The 14306-nt window shown below is 41.4% G+C and overlaps 1 protein-coding gene across 3 annotated transcripts in view; it reads left to right on the top strand.

Moving 5' to 3' along the window:
• Positions 1-11202, top strand: part of FBXW7 (F-box and WD repeat domain containing 7) — a 191495-nt gene extending 180293 nt beyond the window's left edge. For all 3 annotated transcript variants that reach the window (XM_055795248.1, XM_005244693.4, XM_055795249.1), the window contains 4 exons: positions 2306-2487; positions 3537-3762; positions 7920-8130; positions 9147-11202. In XM_055795248.1, coding sequence (XP_055651223.1) covers positions 2306-2487; positions 3537-3762; positions 7920-8130; positions 9147-9415 — 888 coding nt within the window. In that variant the 3' untranslated portion in view covers positions 9416-11202. The remainder of the gene's footprint in view (positions 1-2305; positions 2488-3536; positions 3763-7919; positions 8131-9146) is intronic.
• The last annotated feature ends 3104 nt before the right edge of the window (positions 11203-14306 follow it).

The raw sequence follows: 14306 nt of genomic DNA, 5'->3' as shown, positions 1-14306 counted from the left end.
ACAGTTATGTGAACAAGACAGCTATTGAGGATAACATGTTTAAGATGTGAAAGGTATCTGCTTTGTAATGTTGAAACTGAATATATTAAGCATTTGTCTTTGCATGCCTAGAAGATCCTTGACAGGATTGTAAATACTACTGTGGGGAAGTATAAAATTAAAAGCAACAGGCAGCCTCACCTGCCTCTGTTGGCTTCCCTACAACAAAGTAATGAAGGAACCCATATTGAAATTTACATTTTTTAATTGAAAAGGGCAGCCTAAATTCAAATGAAAAACACTTCCTTTGTATGTACCGCCCTCTGAAAAGCAAAATGTTCCTTTAAATACATAAAATTGATCACAGGAGCATGACTTAACAATTCCTGTTTGGTAATTTTTGGAATGTAATTACAAATCCTAGTGTGACTACCGCAAACCTTTAGGAGAGCCAGAAATTGTGTACAAAAGATGGAAGAGGCTGTATCAGCCCTCGTACTTACTGATGCCGGAGAATAAGTAAAATAAAAAACCCCTTAAGGTTGGTTTGTGCAAATGAACATGACTAAATAATTCCCTTGACAGATATAAAGCCCAGAATAAGGATTCTGTGTTCTTACTGCTTTAGAAGGATGATTTCTTAAAATACAAGCAAATTGGTTGAAATAAAAAAAACAACCAAAAACCGGGAATTGTAAAAATGAATAACTGCTATGAATTTAAAAAGATGGATTTGATAGCAGTGAATTAAGCTAGGAGCCAGGAATTGCAGAAGACTGGTAAAAAATGTTAAAGAACAGGAACTCCATGTACAACACAGGAGCAAAGCATTTTCAAGGATGTTAGAACAGGATATTAACAACAGAAATTAGTATGCTGTCACTGATGCAGGAAAAAAATGGGGGTTTTGGAAGAAAATTCACATGATAGACATAAAGCATTGTGTGATAATAGAACAACACTTCAGCAGAAACTCACAAGGATGTTAACAACTACCAAAGTTGTGGGTTTTTTTATTACAGTTGATGCAGATAATAGGTATTTCACGTTTGTTTTTTTTTCCTCAAGTAACTTGTGGGGTAAAACTGGTGTGTTTTCAAAAGGCACAAGCACAAAGAGAAGATCCAGAGAATAGCCAGAAAGCTAAAATGTGTCAGTATTTAAATGGAGTAAACGGAAAGACTGGGTATTTAGGATACATTATCTCAGATAAAAAATATTGGACTACGTCAAGAGGAGTCAACTAACAGTTAAAGGAAGGCCATGGCAATTAATGCTGCTTAGCATTAGATTACAGAAGAAGAGATCATCAAACTGTCTTGACTTGACCTCTTTTCTCATGCAGTTAGAGGTTTGACTGATAAAAATAATAGTGCAGAAGTAGCTGGCTGTGTGCACTGCAGGACTGTATCCCTGTGACACGATTGAAGAAAATAGAACAATGCAAAAATCAACATGGCACGTATTTAAATGGGTTAGAAAGTGGGTAATTATAGAGATCATGTTGTTAATGCGAAAGCAGAATCTTCATGGAGTATCTTACTAGAGGGGTCTTGCAAGGATCTCTTCTTGTCTGTGCTAATTAGCGCTTACTGCTGCCTGGTGAGGAAGCGTATATAGTTGTGACTTGTAAGGAATACAGGCTGAGAGACGGAGACAAGTCATTGTTCCAGAGTGATGGAGGTTTTACAGAAGTAGGTGTGAGCAAACACTGCCTCTGCATAGTGAGAAATCATGTCATACGTACAGGATCAAAGAAGGAGGTAGGCTGTGCTTATGTAGTGTGGGATTCCCTCCTGGGCAACAGTACAGTCTGGAAAAGGTTTGAAACGTGATTTTGCAGTATTGATGCTGTAGCTATGGCTTACAGCATGTGATGTTTCTTGGATAAACAAACAGAAAATACAGTAAGAGTACATGGCTTATAGATCAGTGGTGAACTACGAAGTGAATGCTTTCTCCAGTTCTAACACTCACGCTTCAAAACGCTGTTGGAAAACCTGCAGTGACTCGGGAAAATGCCAGGAAAATGACTCAAGGCTGTAAAACATGCCCTGTATTGAGAAATTTGGAAAGACGCTTCAGTTTATCAAGGGGAATGTTACAGGGAAAATTCCTTATAGTCCCAAGTACTCACAATGGAGAGAGAAATTTGAAGAGTATTGTCTAAAAGGGGTGGGGTTTTTTTTTGTTCAATCACAAAGCAGTCTCCAGGGGTCTTCTGGCTTCCTGCTCTGAGAGACTACTGTTACCTCCTAAATTACTTTTTCTTAAGTTTCCGTTCAACTCCGACAAAAGGATAACAAGGCAAAATATTTCTTTTCAGTGTTTGAGAACGCTGGTTGGGCACACAGGCGGAGTCTGGTCATCACAGATGAGGGACAATATCATCATTAGTGGATCTACAGACCGAACGTTGAAAGTCTGGAACGCTGAGACTGGGGAATGCATACACACCTTGTACGGACACACCTCCACCGTTCGCTGCATGCATCTCCATGAGAAAAGGTAAGGCTCTGTCCAAAGCTACAGCCATGGTTTGGCTTGTAATTTACAGTTGTGTTTGCGGAAAATGCTTGTTAAACCTGGGTGCCTCATCCAACGTTGAGTGAAATACAAACCAGGCAAAGCAGTCAAATTAAACTACGTAAATCATCAACACAAGGGACAAGATGATTAATAGAAGCAAAAGCATAAGAGTACTAATTAAAGAGCAGAAAATTGAGTCATGTACTTTCTAAGTCACATTCTACATTATTTCAGAGCTAATTCTTTGTTACACTGTGATCCAGTCTCCCACACGCTGAATAATTTTTCCTTTTTGTCAGTGCGACAAACTTCTACTCATTTTACAGAATGCCTTTTAAAGTAGTTTATTTAACTTATAACTGATTAGATCATAATTTCTGCAATAGTAAACCATGTCTTGATTCAAGGAACATTGGCAAAGCTCTTTTACTTGGCTGTGGTACGAAGCTGTAGACAGAGTGTCTGTTGGTTGCATTTCTTCTTTTTTGAAGAACGAGGAGGGTTTTTTTCTATATCAATACCATCAATATTAAATTCCTTCTCATTTCTGTTCTTGCCTAAAAAAGCTTGTAAAAGTATAAACTGAAAAAAATCAAGCAGAATAACCGTTACTTTACCAAATGTCAAACTTCTGAAGAACATCTTTGTTCGTTATTAGTTAACTCAGTCATTAAAACATAGCACCGGCTGGAGCTCAGCATATTAGTAAGCTTTCATAGGTAGATACAACAGTCCTCATAATTTCTTAGGGCATCGTTTTGCTGTTCAGGAATGAAGTGCCTTTTTAAATACTGATTGCCAATTATATCAAATAGATCCTGAGGAGGTGAGTAGAGCAAGGAATTAAAACACTCAAGCCATTTGTGACCCTAATGAAATGTCACGCCAAACCAGATCTTTGGTGGCTAGCAGAGTAATGCTACTTACTGTCCCAAATTAAAACTCGTAACTGATTTATATCCAGTCTAATTGTGTTAATACTTCTGTGTCCAATGCTAAGTACAGGAGGGGTTTTCTTGTTCCTCCAGAGTGGTCAGTGGGTCTCGAGATGCTACACTGAGAGTTTGGGACATAGAGACGGGCCAGTGTTTGCACGTTCTGATGGGCCACGTAGCTGCAGTTCGGTGCGTTCAGTATGACGGCAGAAGGGTTGTAAGTGGTGCATATGATTTTATGGTCAAAGTTTGGGATCCAGAGACAGAGACCTGTCTGCACACACTGCAAGGGCATACTAACAGAGTCTACTCATTACAGGTATGTGATTTTCATCTGCTGCTTTAGCTGCCTTAAGTAAAATTTAAAGTCAGTTTATTTCACCTTGTTTATTGAATTGTGGGTACCTACTCCAGAATTATACAGGCCATGAGAATATAGAGGCATCAGTGATAGAGAGTCCCCTCTTTCATTTTGTTGCACTTGTTATATCTTGTCCTGATTTAGAAACTGAGATTGTTTTAGAGGAGCATTGTCTTTAAAGCACCCAATACAATAAAGCCCAAATCTGTACCAGCGAATTAAGTAGTTTTGTGGGTTGCTGGGTTGTTTGGTTGGGGTTTTGTTGAAAACTTGCATGTATTTTGGACCTATATTTTTGCTTTACCCGAAGAAATTCTAAACTTACTGTTTTAAATAAATTGGATGATGTAGTAATTGAAGATGTGCCCAAAAATACCATCGGATTAAGGTTCTGAATTATGCAGATCTGTTTATCCTTATTTTGTTGTCCATCTTCCAGTTCCAAATTGTGATTCACAGTAACACTGAACCTAAATTGTAATGTTCTGATGTAAATCTCCAGCCCCTCTGCTTCCTCTTCTCCAAGCAGAGGCCAGATCTACAACTGTGAGGCTTTTCAATCGAGACATGTTATTGCAGGTGCAGGTTATTACGGTGCTGCTCTGCGGCATGGCCCAAGCTGCCAGAGACCCACATACCCTCTTCGTACCTTCACTAACCCAAAAGATCGTATCGTCCATCCATAGAGTCAGTGCGTCATTTCCAGGCGTTGAAAGGCGAAAGAAAGTAATTTCATGCTTGCGCCTGTTCTCACCACAATCTGGCAGGACTTGAAAAAGAAACGGAACAAAAGTTCAAAATCTGGAAATTGCATTCGGCATGTAACTACGCTGGTTTGTGGCTCAGAAAGTGAAGCTCAGTGCTACAGCTCTTTTTCATAAAGTGTATCTTTCATAAGGTATATCTCAAAATAATACAAACAAAATAATCTGTTTCCCAAAATATGTAGCAAAATTTATCAAAAATCTGCAGCCCTTCTCTTATATTCATATGCTGAGGAGTATTCTCTCAACAAGCAACAAGCAAGTTAAAAATGCTGTACTACCTCCCTATCACTTAAAAATATTCCAAAGGTTGTATTTCATCTGTGGCAGTTCGGGAACAGCGTATGTTATTCTGCCTTATCTTCACCAGAGGCTCTTGTTTGGGCTTATGAATATTCATGTCTCGCTCTGATACTGTAGTAATAATGGATCAAATAATTGGGTTATGTTACACACCGATACTATTTACATCCTGTAAATGGAACTTGGCATTCTAGAACAAATTTCTGAGGGGCAGGAGGCTACAGGTGCTTACAGGTGAGGGCAGAAAGAGTCTTTAAAATCGCCTGGTGAGTTCCTGCCCTTTGGCCTGAGATAGCCCCAGACAGCAGAACTCCTAGATGGAACGATCGGGCTGAATAACCAGCCTGGCCCCCCACCCCCACTCCATGGCAGGGTCTGTTACACCTCAGTATTTCCCCATTTTAGACCCCCTCCCATTTTCCAGAGATCCTTACGCAGCAGTTGAAGACTACTGACCGTTTTGTGTCCTTCCTCCTTCTTAGCTGCCTTTGAAGCGATCTGCGCATTCTCAGGGTTCTTGGGTAACAGCTCGACCACTGCAGTATCAGAGTAAAGTCCGTCTTCATGTCCAGCCTTAAACCTCTCTTTCCGAATACCTTATGCACATGGAATACAATTAATTTGAGGAAAAGGAGGAAAAAAATTTGTTAGAACGATCTGGTTTAGTTCTGTTTAGGAAAGTAAAATATTCTGTAGTATTTCCACCCAACAAGTCTGCTGGCCTACTTAGCACTCCTCATCCTTTCATCTGAACTCCACTTAGTTCACAGCCTCTTTTGAAAGCAGGATGCCCAAAACAGGATGCAAAATTCCAGTCAAAGTCTTACCAGTGCTTACTAGAAGTGAAAGATCATTTTATATGCCTTATATAGCATACCCCTGAGTTTCTTTTTTCAGTATATTTTCACCAGCGATGCAGTGCATACCGCAGATAAGCAGTGCGTATGTGCCAGCCCCTCTCTACATTCTTTTGAACTTAGGTGCCATCCTCAACCACGTTTGACTGTAGAGATCCAAGATGCTGGTTTTCTGCAGGTTTTATAAAAAGAAGCAGTCTGAGATAGCTGAGTTCTCTTAATTGGGTTCATTCTTGGCTATTATTAGATACGTAGACAAGTAGTGTCAGATTGCCCGAGCTATAACAAAGACTCCTGCCCAGCCTTCATTCCTCCAGGCTGCAGCTGCACCTTCATTCATTCACTGCCAAGCTCAGATCTTCACAGTTATCTCTTGACTTTTATGCTCTTTGCTTTGGGTCGGTTCTACCGTTTCAAATGTCATCCAAATCCTAATGAAAATCCTAAATGCCAGACCGCCCCCCTGGAACTGTTTCTGCTGTCTCTAATCATGCTGTGACCAAAGTTCTGAACGGGATGGTATCCCTCCCTCAAATTTGCCTCCCTCTTTGTGAAAACACAGCCAAGACATCTGCTGTTTCACATGGCTTTTTAGTCTGTCACAGAAAAAAATAATCATGTTAGTTAAGATAATTGTCCCACAAATCTGTGTTTGCTGCTACTTACCGCCTTTTTAAGGGCTTACAACCAAACTGATTATTTGTTAGTTCCTTCTGGAAACTGGAAGTTAGGCCGACCAATCCATAATTCCCCATCTCCCGTCATCATCTCCCTTCAATAAAGACAGGAATATTTTTATTTGCCATCTGAAACTTGTCTGTCTTCCATGGGTCCTCAAAGATAGCAGCAGATGTCTCCGAGACTGTCTCAAAACAACTTGCCTTATGTGGGTTTTTCCCCATTCTAGCAAAGCCTGTGCTCAGTTGTCAGTGGTGTTAGCGCTGTGAGGCTGTGCTCAGATGGCTGAGGACTGAAGCAAAAAAAAGTTAAATAGCTGGCCTCGCTCGGTGTTTCCTTCCCGCTGAGCATAAATAAGCTTTTTTCTTTTGGCCTTCCTCTTGTTTGGGTTTGTTGGGTTTTTTAAGCAGAATGGTGTTTTATCATCCTTAATGGCTCCTGCTAGTTTTCCCTTGTTTTGTGCCCTGCCTTTCTGATTTTGTCCCAGCGTGCTTTTCTAAACACATCTATTGATCTGGTTTCTACTTTTTGTACAATTCCTTGTGCTTTAGCCAAGTGGGTCTTGGTAATTTACTACATGTCCCATCTTTCCTTCACACCAGGATAGTTTGTGTCTTTAAGAAAGTGCCAACTCTCCTGAACTCTTCTTCCCCTCAGAGAATAGATATATAAAAACCTCATGGGAAGGAAGGCTTAATGTATTGAAGAACTCCTCCTTGAAGTCCCCTGGTTTTATTCTGAGGTGCTTTTCCTTTCCTTTTTTGAGAATTCTGAACTCATGTCATTTTCAACTATCACTCAAGTTACTTTCCACCTTTATATTCTCTACATGTTCAGTCCTCTTGGTCAAGTGTCTCATCTCTTAGCTGATTTTTCTACACATTCATGTTCTACGTATTTTATATGTAAAATGTGCCCAGAAAAATCCAAGAGTGTGGACATCCATGTTAGCCTGTACGCCTTTCCCTACAATGACTAGGAAGTTAAAATTTTAAGATTTTAAAAAAGGCACACAATTTCGATTATAAAATGGCTAAACCCAGCATATTTCAATTACATTCCTTCCATTTTTCTGACTTTTGCGTAGATGGTTAATGTTGTTCCCCTTCTGCAGCTTAAAGTCCCTCTGACGTGTGAAAACCAGGTTTGGCTTGTCAACATCTTTATTAGGAGAACTACCTTCTTTTACTGCTACACTGCATTGCAGCCAGGATTCCGTTAGGGTTAAAGGAGCTGTATTACATTTAAAAGACCAGGGGTTCAGAGTCTCTCTCCTTGAAGCGTGTGCCTCATGGACCATGTCTACAACAGGAAATTACTGTCACCATGAAGCACCTGCTGTGACACCAAACGTGGCCATCTCTACTTTGACTTCTGCTTGGAAGATTTTTACTTTGTGATGCAGTTCCCAAACATACAGCATCTAATGTTGCATTTAGTGAATTAAATGCTTAATAGCCTTCTTTGTAAGCTCCTAATGTAACTGTTTGTAATAGATGTACCTTTCTTGTAGTTTGATGGCATCCATGTGGTGAGTGGATCTCTTGACACTTCCATCCGAGTTTGGGATGTGGAGACAGGCAACTGCATTCACACGCTGACAGGCCACCAGTCTCTCACAAGTGGAATGGAACTCAAGGACAATATACTGGTGTCTGGGAATGCCGATTCTACAGTCAAAATCTGGGACATTAAAACAGGACAATGTTTACAGACATTGCAAGGTGAGCTTAGACTACCTTCATGGAAATGAAGCTGCCTGCAGTAATCTATGCTGCAGGTTCTGTATTTAAAAAAAAAAAAGATAAATAATTGCATACAAAGAAACAAATGCAGACCACTTACAACTTAAATATTTTTCTGATGACAGCTGTATGATCTTTCTCTGAATTAGTAGAACAAAATGTACTTAATCTAATCTATTCTCTAATCTATTCAAATCACTTGCTATTATGAAAGGCAGATGGTCTGGACAGATAGCAATTTGCTATGGGTACATTAGCCTAATAAGCCACAGAAATATGTAGGAAATGACATCTCAAAACAGTCAGTCAATGTATTTATTTAGGGGTCACTTGGATGTTTCAAAGCCTAGTGATTAATTGGATCGGGAGGCAAAGTACACTGTCTGTCGCAATAAATCAAGAGAAATGCGTGGAAGAGGTTTTCTTTATTTCAGTAAGAAGAAAGAGTTTTGTTTCCATTTTGACATTTGCTGCTCAGGCATCAGGCGCATGAGCACGCTGTTTTGTTTCTCCCCACAAAAAAGGTCTTATATCATTCCCGTATATCACATGCAGCATCGCTGGCTAAAGCAGAAAATTAAATTTCCATTTTAACAGCGTATGTTTCTACGTCAATGTTTAACTGTCAGTATTTACCAATAGTCTCATAATAACGCTTCAAAGAGACTTGAAGACAAACACTTACAGCGGCCACCAAATTTTGGATCGTTGAGTTCGTCTTCATGAATGTCCAAGTGCACACTTGCCCTGCATACATGTATACAACAAAACAAGGTCACTGTAACGAAGAAGGAAATAATGGGGAGTTTTCCTATACCTGCATTCACTTTTTGAAAGCATGGCAAGGCTTCTGTACCTTGTAACGTACAAAAACTGAGTTAGCATGTCTAGTAGAAACAACCGCATGCAAATAGCCAGGTATTTATTCCATATGCAGTGCTGTCTGACGTTGCTTTCTAATTGCAAGTAAAACATGTTTTGGTTTGCTGTTACAGGTCCCAACAAGCATCAGAGTGCTGTGACCTGTTTACAGTTCAACAAGAACTTTGTAATTACCAGCTCAGATGATGGGACTGTAAAACTTTGGGACTTGAAAACGGGTGAATTTATCCGAAATCTAGTCACATTGGAGAGTGGGGGAAGCGGAGGCGTCGTGTGGCGGATCAGAGCTTCTAACACAAAGCTAGTGTGTGCGGTTGGGAGCCGCAACGGAACTGAGGAAACAAAGCTGCTGGTGTTGGACTTTGACGTGGATATGAAGTGAAGGGCAGAAAGATGAATTTGTCCAAACGTGTAGACGATGTTCTCCTTTCCCTCCCCCTGAAAAAAAAAAAGAAAAAAGAAAAAAAAGGAAAAAAAATCCCTTGTCCTTGGTGGTGCAGGATGTTGCCTTGGGGCAACAGATCCTAAAGACCTACAGACTACGAAGGAGAAGACAAAGATGACAAACTATAACTGACAAGAGAGGCGTTTGCTGTCTCGTCACATAAAAAGGCTACACTTTTGACCGGGGCAGCTTTGCAAAAATACGACTTTTGAAATGAAACCAGGTGCAATTATTTCTTTACTTTCCTCCAACTGCTCCTTGAGCAAGTTGGAGGTGAAAAAAAAAAAAAATTGTTACAGTTCTTGTTAACAGGTTATTTTACCACAAAGATCTTTAAAGAAGCTGCACAGGCAAGCCTGCTCGTGCACCCATGGGCCACCCTGGGTCCCGGCAGCCCCTCCGAGCAACGCGCTGTCCCTTGGCCCCGCTCTGAGCAGGGGGTTGGACCGGACAACCTCCAGAGGTCCCCTTCCAACCTCTGCGAGCAGTCACTGGTTGACTTTCAAAAAACTAGAGAGCATCTGCAATGAAAAAAAAAAAAAACCAACAAAAAACAAACAACAACCAAGAGTCCATTCCTGGTGTGGAAAAGCTAAAATATTACTGTGAATTGTTTTGTACAGTTTTATCGGAGCTTTTTCTTTTTTTTCTTTTATTCCTCTTTTTTTTGCCAACCATTGCCAATGTCAATCACAGTATTAGCCTCTGTTTAATCTATTTACTGTTGCTTCCATTTACACTCTTCAATGCATAAGTTGCTCTGAGGTGGCAAGTTGTCCTGGGTTTTGAGAGTCCTCTGATGGATTTAATTAGCAATGCTGGTGCTAGAAGTAGGTCTTCAATTACGGGATTGTTGTCCCACCCCTGTACTGTATTCCCAGTGGCCAAACTTATTTATGCTGCTAAATGAAAGAAAGAAAAGCAAATTATTTTTTTTTATTTTTTTTTTCTGCTGTGACGTTTTAGTCCCAGACTGAATTCCAAATTTGCTCTAGTTTGGTTACAGAAAAAGACTTTTTGCCACTGAAACTTGAGCCAACTGTGCCTCTAAGAGGCTGAGAGTGGAAGAGTTTCAGACAATTAAAGAGTGAAGTTTGCCTGCAAATAAAGAATTGAGTGTGTGTGCAAAGCTTATTTTCTTTTTTCTGGGCAAAAATTAAAACACATTCCTTAGAACAAAGCTATTGCAGCCTGTTCTGTGGGGAAATTTTTCTTTGTGAGGGCTGTGGTGAATGGAATGAACATACATTAAAAAACTGACAAAATTTTTAAAAAATATTATAAAATACAAAAATTAAAATAAAGTTGCTGGTCAGTCTTAGTGTTTTACAGTATTTGAGAAATAAAACAACTGTTACAGTTATTGCTGGGAGGAACTGACAGAGCAAAAACTTAAGTTTTTGTAAAGATGTCACATGCAAACAAAACGAGAAATGAAAGAGTCAAATGGTTTGCCTCATTCTCCAAGAGCCACAACTCAAGCTGAACTGTGAAAGTGGTTTAACACTGTATCCTAGGCGATCTTTTTTCCTCCTTTTTTTTTTTTTGTTTTATTTATAGTCTGATTTAAAACAATCAGATTCCAGTTGGTTAATTTTAGTTATATAACAACCTGACATGATGGAGGAAAACAACCTTTAAAGGGATTGTGTCTATGGTTTGATTCACTTAGAAATTTTATTTTCTTATAACTTAAGTGCAATAAAATGTGTTTTTTCATGTTAGCATGTCTGTCTTTTTTTTTTTTTTTTGTCTTTTTTTTTTTTTTTCTTTCCCTATTTCTTCTTGTCAATTTAATATCATATATCCTATGAAGGGTAAAGCAGGTCAAGTTGCTCAGCTTACTGGTAGAAGCTAAAATAATGTCGCAGGACTTTTTATGTAACCCTTCCACAAACAGGTGCATGAGTGTTCTCTCCTTCAGTTACTGTATAGGATTTGTCACATGGGCTTCAACAAACATGCAGGAAAGCCATTAGCTTCCTATCACTAAGAACATGTCAGGATTTTACTCTGGCGGCAGTTAGCTATAAAAAGCTGCTCAAGTGCATAAGACTTCTTCAGATAGCATCTTGTCACCCCATCTTAAACTGAAACTTGAAGTTTATTATTTATGGATTTCAATCAATTGATTGCACTCTGACGGCAGAGAATAAATCCATAAATACAACTAAAAGCAAAGTTAGGATTGTAGGAAAGATTGTAATAAAGCATCCAAAGAAGACAAAAAACCCACCCCTATTATTCCAGTTCAACAGCAGCTTTATCAGTGCCCTGAAACAAAGGTAAGTCACCAGCTGTCTCTGAAACATACCTCTTGGGTGTCGATTTCTCTGTCAACTCTCCTTGACCAAAATCATTGTTTTCTTCTGTGTAAGACTCTTCTCTCAGGACATAGCATTTACTTGTTCATGACGATCTTCCCCATAGAAAACTGTTATTAAAGAAAAACAAAACATTAGAAAAGACATGGATGAAAAAGAAAAATATTTATATACTTACACATCTATGAGTATGTGCTATTTCAAACGTAATTCCAGTCCCTACGTTATGCAAAACAAGTGATGCTGAAGGATCACGCTTCCATCTGGCCTCTAGAGATTAAAAAGCCATACAAAATGACTGAGCAGCCACAAATTGTAAAAATCTGTTCATTGAGTTGGTGTTCAAGAGAAAAAAAATTGCAGCAGACACTGACATATGATCATCTTGGTATTTATGTAAAAACAAAGAGCTAATCCTCTCCTAAAACAACAGTGAAAGATTTCCAGGACTTCACATTGTTCTGCTGAGAGCGCAGGCCAGGACTCTCAGCCCCCTGCTGACAGAAGGTACATTAGTCTGGGCTGAGCTACTTGTGAGAGGAGATGGAAATAGAAGGGTAAAAATATGAATATTTAATGCCGGGAACAGAGCAATAGCTTTTAAGATTATGTAACTTTCTTCCATGATTTGTAGAAATTGCAACAACATGTTTTCAAAGAGCAAAGGCGCTGGCCTGACGGTGTGGGAGAATGAGGGATTTCTGAGTGACACTGCGCTGGAGGGCAGGAATACAAATTGGGGCACAAGAGTGAAATGACAGAAGAGGAAAACTAACATCCAAATCAGTTCAAGCTGTGTTTAAGTACATTTTAAGCAGCCAATATGACCAGGAGCAAAATGTGCTTCACCAGAATTCAGAAGTTTTCCAGTTGATAGTGTAGCTCCAACATTACCTTATGTTCAAATTAATGCAGAATAACTTGAACCGGTTAAGCACATTTATAGCTTCCTTCTTCCCAGATTTAGCTTAAAACAAATATTATTGGCTGCTAAGTCAACATACGATAGACTGTCACATTAAATACAAAAACCAACACAGTACTTAAAAATCACTTTTAAAAAAGGTTTTTTCCTTCGATAAAACAACTACAAGTTTAATTGTGCCAACACTAAAGACTTCTATTTTGGGAAAAGTTGTCTAGGTTTATAGGAGCTGATGTTGCTTACGAGACATCTGAACAACATCGCTCAATAAGCAGAAAGTTGTTACTTGGAAGGGACCTTAAGAGATCACCTAGTTCCACCACCCCTAGACCAGGTTGCTCCCAGCCCCGTCCAGCCTGGCCTTGAGCACGTCCAGGGATGGGGCAGCCACAGCTGCTCTGGGCAACCTGTTCCAGTGCCTCACCACCCTCACAGGGAAGAACTTCTTCCTAATATCTAACCTAAATCTCCCCACTTTCAGTTTAAAGCCGCTCCCCCTTGTCCCATCACTGCAGGCCCCTGTACAACATCCCTCCCCAGCTTTCCTGTAGCCCCTTCAGGCACTGGCAGCTGCTAGAAGGTCTCCCCGGAGCCTTCTCCTCCATGCTGACCCCCCCAGCTCTCTCGGCCCATCTTCGTAGCAGAGGTGCTCCAGCCCGCCGAGCAGCTTCGTGGCCTCCTCTGGACCCGCTCCAACAGGCCCATGTCCTCCTTACGTTGGGGGCCCCAGAGCTGGACCCAGCGCTCCAGGTGGGGTCTCACCAGAGCAGAGCAGAGGGGGAGAATCATCCCCCCCCCCCCCCCCCCCCCCCCCAGCTGCCGGCCGCGCTGCTTGTGATGCAGCCCAGGACGGGGTTGGCTTTCTGGGCTGCCAGCGCACGTTGCTGGGTCACGCTGAGCTTCTCCTCCACCAGCACCCCAAGTCTCTCCTCAGGGTAGCTCTCGGTCCGTTCTCCGCTTTGCGCTTGGCATTGCCCCGAGCCACGTGCAGGACCCGGCCCTCGGCCGTGTTGAACGTGACGCGGTTCGCACAGGCCCAGCTCTCCGCCCGCAGGGTCCCTCGGGATGGCGTCCCTCCCCTCCCGCGTGCCGACGGCACCGCACAGCTTCGAACCTGCTGAGGGTGCGCCCAGTCCCGGCGTCCCTGTCACCAACAAAGACGCTGAACAGCCCCGGTCCCGCTACCCATCCCCGAGGAGCTCTGCTCGTCACTGCTCCCCACCGGGACACTGAGCCGCTGACCACCATTCTTTGAGCGTGACCATCCAGCCAACTCCTTGTCCACCGTCCATCTGTCGAGTCCACATCTCTCCAGTGTAGAGACAAGGATGTCGTGTGGGACAGTGTCAAACGCTTTGCACAGGTCCAGGCAGATGACAGCGGTTGCTCTTTCCCATCTGTCAGCGCTGTAACCCCCTCGTAGAAGGCCACCAGATTTGTCAGGCACGATTTGCCCTTGGTGCAGCCACGTTGCCTGTCACCAATCACCTCCTTGTTTTCCATGTGCCTTAGCACAGTTTCCAGGAGGATCTGCTCCAGGATCTTGCCGGGCACGGAGGTGAGACTGACGAGCCTGTAG

The sequence above is a fragment of the Falco peregrinus genome, chromosome 2 (genome assembly GCF_023634155.1).
Source record: "Falco peregrinus isolate bFalPer1 chromosome 2, bFalPer1.pri, whole genome shotgun sequence".
NCBI lineage: Eukaryota > Metazoa > Chordata > Aves > Falconiformes > Falconidae > Falco > Falco peregrinus.
The sequence above is the reverse complement of the archived record's forward strand: the minus strand, read 5'-3'. Positions and strand labels throughout refer to the sequence as shown.